This window comes from Carex rostrata, chromosome 20 (assembly GCF_964058835.1).
Source record: "Carex rostrata chromosome 20, lpCarRost1.2, whole genome shotgun sequence".
Taxonomy (NCBI): Eukaryota; Viridiplantae; Streptophyta; class Magnoliopsida; order Poales; family Cyperaceae; genus Carex; species Carex rostrata.
Window position 1 is genome coordinate 250,908 of NC_135937.1, and position 8,030 is coordinate 258,937.

The window sequence follows — 8,030 nt, forward strand, 5'->3', positions numbered from 1 at the left end:
ATACGAATGCCAACCAAGCGAACTCATTTTTTTCCTTTTTAGCCTCGGCCAAGGATGTGTTAATATTAAAAAAAAAAAAAAGTGAACTCTGTCCTTTTTTTTACCATATGACCAATAGTACGGCAAGTACTTGATTTTACGGATGGTTTTTGGGAATTAGTTTTAGCACGTATTTAAAAAATAAAAAAAGCCGCCCCCCACGGTGCATTGAAAATGGTACAGCACCGGAGAGGTTAAGTCCCCCTTAGTCAGATACTACAGAAGTAAATGAAATATGTCCAACAAAAGCTTTATACCACATTAGTCATACCACCAAAGCTTTATACCAAAAAAAAAAAAAAGAGAAAGAAAGCATATATCTTTCTTTTTTCTATAACGTACGCAGAGGAAGCAAAAAAATGTAACAAAAGGTGACAACTCGTGTTATACGAAACTGCTTCCCCAAGACGACGTAGGTAACACAGGTGGGAGTCAACTGCCTCTTATCATAGTACCAGAGACATCAAGCATCTCCACACTACTTTACATGACAACAGCAGAGAAGAAGCACCTTTTCCCAATGGATTTGAAAGCAGGGTCATACCAGCCGTTTCTCTCATCAAAACATTCCACCTAGAAAGAAAGGTAATTGAATGGTATCTTCAAACATTGAAATGAATTATGTCAATCCTATACTTATCAGGACTTATATGCAAGAAAGTATCACTAACATGATTAGTTGAATTGTCTGAGAAAATAATTGGTTTTCAGGGTTAGATGCAGGAATGAAAATTGAAATTTCAGTATATGAGAACTCCTAGCCTTAACATGCATCCAGAAATGCCCATGAAGGAATAAAAAAGCTCCTTTTTTTAGCAACGTCAAATTTGAAAACTAAAACAAATAAATGTGTTTTTAATCATATAGGCCATGTATCACGGTTGCACAACTTGAGAAAACTGAACCGTTAATTCTTTTCAAATTGGTAATCAAATTGCACCTGATTGGATACACATCCTAACTAAAATATTTAAAAGTCTTTATAACATGTATAAAATTTTACTTTTCTTTATATTTTCCAGTGTTTTAAATAGCGCCGCTATAGCGTTTTCCGACCAAAAAAGCTATGGCGCTATGCCCAAATAGCGCCGCTATAGCGCGCTATTCCGCGCTATAGCGCCGCTATTTGAGCATAGCGCGATTTTTTTAACCCGTACGCTATTTCGCGATAAACGCTATTTAAACCATTGATATTTTCATAAGCATCGGCCTAATTGTCACTAACGTCATATGAGTTGTTAATATAGCCAAAAAGATGTGTTGTAATTGCACCTGGTGTTAACTAATAAAGCTAACACTATTAAAGAACAACCTTATGAGAATGCAAAAAATCACCATCTTAAAATAAATACAAGGCATTCTGGTGTGACAATTTTTGGTACCACAAGCAGCTGAGCCTCTTTTCACATGAATATTCAAAATCCAAAGCCCAATAACATATCTGAACCTTTGATCTCGATCTTCTTCACAAACAATGCATGCATATAAAGATTTGTCAACTTTCATGTTCTTTGAGTACAATATCAAAAGGCTGAAATGTGAACACACAAGATTTATCGGTTGCAATTAACTTGACCACTACATCTTTTGGTCTCCATGATCTTAGTACCAAATGAAACAATAAATTTATAAGTTTTTATATGCACACATCACATGTGAGGAAGATCAAGGTGAACTTTAGACCTCACCATTTGAATTTCAGATTTCGAAATAGTATTGCAGAAGTATAGCTATGGCAACTCGTGGCACAGGAACCCTCAAGATAATTGCACACACATCGCCTTGAATTTATGAATTCCAAAAGTTGATATAGAAATATAATTTTTCAAAGAGTACCCACAATTTCAGAAACTTCATTTCCATTGGAGAGGCCACCCATCATGTAGATTGTGTCATTGATCACAGCAGAACCGGCATAACCTCTAGGGTTTTGCATGGGAGTGCCTGGGACCCATGATGGGAGACGTGGATCAAATATCTCCACACTCGACACCATATTCGCTCCATCAAAACCTCCTACTGCATATCTGATAGGAATTTAGAGAGAGAGAGAGAGAGAGATGTTTAATAAAAATTTCTTGGCAGCCGCTCCAAGCTTTCAATATATATATATATAGATAGAGAGAGAGAGATGTTTAATAAAAATTTCTTGGCAGCCGCTCCAAGCTTTCAATATATATATATATAGATAGAGAGAGAGAGAGAGATGTTCATCTTCACAAAGAAAAAGAGGCCAATCCAAATCACCTACTGTAGATTTTTTATAAGGGTGGCCTTTATTCAGTTAATTGTAAAACTTTTGACCCCTACGATTGATAGTTTAGGTAGAATATAGTTGATATTAGTATTAGTACTAGTATTATCACTTTTACTTTCACTTTTATATTTATTATTTTATTTTATTACTACTTTATTACTACTTATCTTTATTTTATGATTGTGATTGGATTTCATTTCTAGCCTACCCCAACTTGTTTGGGACTAAATGTTTGGTTGTTATTGTTGTTGTTGTATTGTTTTATTCCATGTACGTGCTTCTTTTGAGGTTGCTTCCCAAGAAGTGCATCACAAAAATTAAAGCACAAATAATATACTTATTATTAAATAAGGAATATATATGAAGTATGTCATACAATTTTTCATTGATTACACCCAAAGAGAGGCAACCCCTTCTTTCAGTCATGCTAGGAAGTCGGGCCCAATAACCTTCCCTGGGATCATACCTCTCAGATGACCTGTGAAAGGAAAACAAATAATTCACAAATCGCTTCAAGAGTTAACACAGCAACAATTATGAGGGTTTTTTTTTTTTTTTCTGGGGGGGGGGGGGGGGGGGGGGGGTTGGGTTACCTCAGATAACGCTTCCCGTCATATCCACCGACAGTGTAGATGGCCCCATTAAATTCTATTGCTGCTGGAGCAAACCTCTGCCAAAAAATATTGTCAGATACTATAATTAAACAATAGAGCTATTCTAATTTAATTAATAGAGCTTAATACACAATCTGGAAATATCATTCATGCCTTCAACAGTGACAAGCACTGCTGCTAGAACCTGACCATTATCAACATCGCCGAGGCAGTATCTTCCGATCATCCCCAAAAGCTGATGCATTTTTGAAATACACACACCCCAAAAGGCAATGCATTATTTTGAAATACACACACATCAAGGACAAACAAAACAGAGCAACATCCAAATTACCACAGAAGTACCACCAGACAGTTCTGCCTACCGAGCCAACCAATCTAATTTAAACTAAATCCTGGCTCTACTGTTTAATTAAAGGGTTCAGGTTCATGTTCCTAGACATGCCCATAACCCCAGTCAGATCATACCCAATAAATATTTCACAAAGATGAGAAACCAAAAGCCCTAACACCCTTCAGCATATCCCTGCATATATTCTTATGTTCTTTATTTTGGCCTTATTCTTTATCTTTGAAAATTAACTTGTATGGACCTTTTCATTCATGGAATCGCTGTAAACCCACTTTCCTACAGATGGATCCAGCATCTCCACGCAAGAGAAGCAGTTCTCTCCATCCCCGCCCCCAATGGCTAAAATCTTCCCACCAAGTGCTATTCCCGCAAGGCTTCCCTTTGAGCAGTTCAGAGGTGGGCAATGGATCCACCCATCCGAGCTCCTATTATAGCATTCAACTTCACCCAAAAGAAAAAAGGAGAAGAAGAACCATTTCTTAGTTTCTCAATACCATCAACTTATGCTTTTAAGGAAGAGAAGTACAAGTTGTGTTTTAGTATGGAAGCCTATGAATCTAAAAGTTGTTGTCCAAATATTTTGTTGTCAGATCTGACATAATTGTTCAGCCATTATTGTATTTGCTATCATCATTATCATTGATTCTTTTGTATTATCAGTCTTATATTGTAGAAAATATTTTAAATCTCCTTTCTCTTTTATCAAGTCATACAATATGACATAGATTAATCTATGATCACCACCCCCTTTTGTGAGTGTATCGGTATGAAAAGGGCTCAATGGAGCCACTTTTGTTAGTCATGAGCTAACAACAATATCATTCACAACCGAAACATTATCTAATATCTAACTCAAAATAGTTCACAAAACTTGTATACCGATATCAGACCACGAGTTGCCATCACCACCACCAATGACAAAAATGACCTCTCCAAGTGTAGCCACTGAGGTGTACGCTCTAGCGCCTGACATTCTTTTCAGATGCATCAGCCGATCCTTTGATGGCACAAAGGCATCTAAAGAGGACAGCCAATCTACATTGTCGTATCCCCCAACCAAATATATGAGCTTTTCAGACTGGACCGTGTACCGAGCTGAAATGCCAAGCGTCTGCTCCAGCTCCTCAATCCGGCTCTCCGACTGAAATATTTTTCTTTCTGATTGGTTCACTATGCTGCTGAGACATTTGACTTCTTTCTCAGATTCAATCTGGAAACAACATTATCATTTGATATTAAATCAGGAGTACATTAATTAGGGTATATATCAGCTCTTCTTAAAATAGGTTGCATTTGAACATTATACAACAAGAACAGAGACATATTGGTCAACTTGACTGGTGCCAGTTCGTATATTAGCTGAAGGTTATCCAAAATTACATAACAAGGTAGAAGAATGAACCTGCTTCTTCTGCAGTTCTGTGATTTGAACCACCAGTTCCTTCACAAGCTCCATCAACTGCTTAGCATACAAAAAAAAAAAAATGTATAAAAAAGGATTGCATATGTTTCATTAGAAATTTAGAATGAATTGGAAAAAAATAAATAAATAACGCATACCTCGTGATTTACATTGGATTGCGGCAATTGGAGATGACTAATGCCCAAGGGTTCTCCAGGGAGTTGCACTTTTGGCTCAGCATCCAGTGCATGTTCATTTCCAAGATTTTCACTTGCACATGCTATCTGTTCCTCTCTTTCTAAAGCCAAAGCCCTCAGCCTATTCAACACAGTTTGTTCATCAAATCCACTCCCAGAGGCACCACAAAACCGGGTCGGCTCAAAACCCAGGTCATTGTTATCATACGCTGCATCAAGTCCAGATTCGGCATCATTGTTGTAATTCCCTTCCCATTCCACCTGATTGCCCCATGTATCTTGTACCTCCCAGTTATCTGTCACCTCTATGTCACTAGGTCCTGCCTTGCTAGGACTCGCATTATCTTGTGCAGGTGCTGATGCAGGATTGGATGGGTTTAGATGAGTGAGAAGGGTATTTTTGTATGAGATGTTGGGTTGGGCATTTCTGAGGGTGGTAGGTGGTTTGTCTACAGGAGGTACGCTTAAAGGCACATAACCCGAATTAGCGGGTGTAAAGAGAGAGATCAGTTTCTTTGTTTGGGCATGGTCGAGTTCAAACCAGAAATGAGAAGTTTTGAAGTAATTGTCTCCAATTACTTTCTTAAACTGGGGCTCCCTCAGTGGTAAGCATGGTGTCCTGGTAAAAATTCGTACCTAGAGAGAGAGAGGGAGAGGGGGGGGAGGGAGAGGAAGAGGGCGAGATCTCTTAATAGATATTACAAAGTGAAGATCTCATACTTTGGATACGAATCATACAGTACAAAGATTGCAATCTGTGACCTCACTGCAGTTTATAATACAATTTCTAAACCATATAGTACGTGTTGCTGATGCATATACCATTCAAAAACTTGTATAAAAAAATATAAGCACTTCTGTCTAGATTGTCCCAATAATGCTGATGAAATAATGATATGCTAGTTAATAAATAAACATGACTTAATCAGTTAAGACCAATACAGGAACCAATTATCCCAGCGTAGAGTAAAAACAAATAAAAAATTGTACTGACCTGAGCCGGGTAAGGGGTTCTGGCAGTGCCGTCATCTGACCATGCATAGGGATCGATGTTCGTTTGACCAGGTCCTGCTGCCTCAAAAATGCCATGCATTTGTCTGTCACTATAATTAAATAAAAACAGAGGCAGCCCTGCATCTATATTTCTTATGTATGAATAATGCATTGCAGGTAAACCTGTCAAAGACAACAAGAATGATTATAATGGCTTGGTTATAATGATGATGATGATGATGATGATGATACAAATATCAAGATAAAAATGTGAATGATCTGCCCGTAATGTGGTAGGGAGATTCTGATGATAGTCAAGAATCATAGCATCTACCATCGGAAGTTTAATTATTTGCTCATTCTTACCTTCAATAGGACTTACATTTCCAAGCTATGACAAAAGTTTCAATTACAACAGTAGTGCATTAGTACGGTAGCATCTGTATAATAGCATATCCCATTTTATTGCTGTACCTTTGTTTACCCATTTACTGGTACTTACTAAAGAGGTACAGGCCAGGTGGTGGCTGATAGTATAAATGCATCTGGTAAAGGTACAATGCAGCAAAGGCATAATGCAATAAAAGGAGGAAGAGAAGACGACATACCAAACAACTGTTTGGTAAGGCATTCCTCCATGGTACCATTCTTGCAACCAAAAATCACACCCCCTAAGTCAGATTTCTGCAAGTTGCGAAATCCCGGGAATATTGAGTTGTTGCCTGGCGCTCCTAGAGCCACGTTATTTGGATTGGCCGATGCGTAGAATGTCTCAGTCTTTCTGCCTGCACCCATTCTGCACACAAAAATAAATATTAATAAATAGCTTACAGCGATCACATCTTCCTTCCTGCACCCCTTCTGCAAATGACTACGTTTCTGACTTCCAATTGCTGGTGCTGTGATTTGGTATTTGTTGTATGTGTGATAAACATGCAATGGAGTTCTCCATTCCTGCACACACTGGACAAGCTAGTTCATCCTAATCATTAGATGCGCTATTCAGTTTAGAACACTCCATTGCTTGTTTATCACTATGCCCTTAGATTTATTTGTTACAAATTGCAGATTACTCCCACGCAATAAGTTAAAACCCTGCCATTCCTTCCAATTTTGAAAATAAGGCATTTTCTTAGCAAAAAAATGGCTGTTTTTCATTATCTCTGTAATAATGTTACGAGAGCACCGTGCAATTTTAAAAATGATTTCCTTATGATAAAGAAATCTTCTTGTAACACGAGAGTTTAAAGAAACGCCCCAAGAAAACATGAAAAAGAGATCAAATAATGTTCGCACACGTATCTAAAACTCTGTGAACTTTATATAAGCCTCTGATTGAAATTTCAAAAAAAAAAAAAAGCTTAATACGGCGAATGTCTGAGAACGGAGCAAGGGAGGATAGAGAGAGAAATGAGAGAGAGTGATTACATTACTCGAGTTTTGAGACCAATTCTTATCTTGGATGCGAAAGATCGAAGCTAGGGTTTTAGTTGCAGTGACAAGCGGGCTTTCTCTCTCTTACACTCTCTCTTTTTTTGAAAATGACTTGGTAGAGGCTACCAAGTACCAAGCTCTCTCTCTCTCTCTCTCTCTTACCGGAAATGTAAAAAGAAGTCGAACCGTTGGTACACAACTGCACGTCTGCAAAGGTCGGGGGTTAGTTCGAATTATTATTATAAGACAAAATAACGCTTAGAGGAGCAGTAGAGTAGCTTATATATGTGATAACTTTATAAGTGACGTTATGCAAATTAATCCTCCGAAGAGGTTTCTATTTTGGTTTAATCCCTTTTTAAGAATTTTCATCATATTTGATTGTGGACTAAAGCTAAGGAAGCATAAGTTGATTATTCCAACTTAGACCAGTCTTAAATAATTATGTTTGATTAATGCATGAATTTATAGCTTGACTTAAGCTATTCTTTGTTTGATAGAATTTTAATGGCTTAAGGCATAATTTTTTGTTTTAACAATAAAATTGCAATTATTTGATAAAATATCAAATAGAAAGATTATTTTCTAAAAAAAAATTTAAGATTCACTCCAATAAAATTACATAATCGAATCATGTATACTTAAACGTTAAAAAAAGATATCAAATATGCATCATGTGGAGTGAATTTTTACTTTTTTATATATATGTATCGCAAGTACATATTCAATAAAAAACTATACA

The 8,030-nt window shown here is 37.1% G+C and overlaps 1 protein-coding gene across 3 annotated transcripts; it reads right to left on the minus strand.

Moving 5' to 3' along the window:
* Positions 1-275: 275 nt before the first annotated feature.
* LOC144572379 (uncharacterized) lies at positions 276-7,385 on the minus strand. 3 transcript variants are annotated; one of them, XM_078321933.1, is made up of 11 exons: positions 7,283-7,385; positions 6,463-6,650; positions 5,856-6,037; positions 4,823-5,497; positions 4,665-4,721; positions 4,142-4,472; positions 3,504-3,703; positions 2,890-2,966; positions 2,673-2,774; positions 1,880-2,066; positions 276-612 (listed from the first exon to the last, which is right to left on the minus strand). In XM_078321933.1, the coding sequence occupies exons 2-11, from the start codon at positions 6,647-6,649 to the stop codon at positions 523-525; spliced, it is 2,088 nt and encodes a 695-aa protein (XP_078178059.1). In that variant the 5' UTR covers position 6,650; positions 7,283-7,385; the 3' UTR covers positions 276-522. The 3 variants fall into 3 exon arrangements, with proteins under 3 accessions (XP_078178059.1, XP_078178061.1, XP_078178060.1); XM_078321935.1 differs by having other exon boundaries at positions 4,665-4,712; positions 4,817-5,497; XM_078321934.1 differs by having other exon boundaries at positions 7,288-7,379.
* Between the last annotated feature and the right edge of the window lie 645 nt (positions 7,386-8,030).

Excerpts from the sequence above, each read along its gene's own strand:
- LOC144572379 (XM_078321933.1), bottom strand. The coding sequence starts at position 6,649 with ATGGGTGCAGGCAGAAAGACTGAGACATTCTACGCATCGGCCAATCCA. Across the intron at positions 5,498-5,855 it reads GAACCCCTTACCCGGCTCAG|GTACGAATTTTTACCAGGAC; the intron begins GTCAGTACAATT and ends CTCTCTCTCTAG. Across the intron at positions 2,067-2,672 it reads GGTGTAATCAATGAAAAATT|ATATGCAGTAGGAGGTTTTG; the intron begins GTATGACATACT and ends AATTCCTATCAG.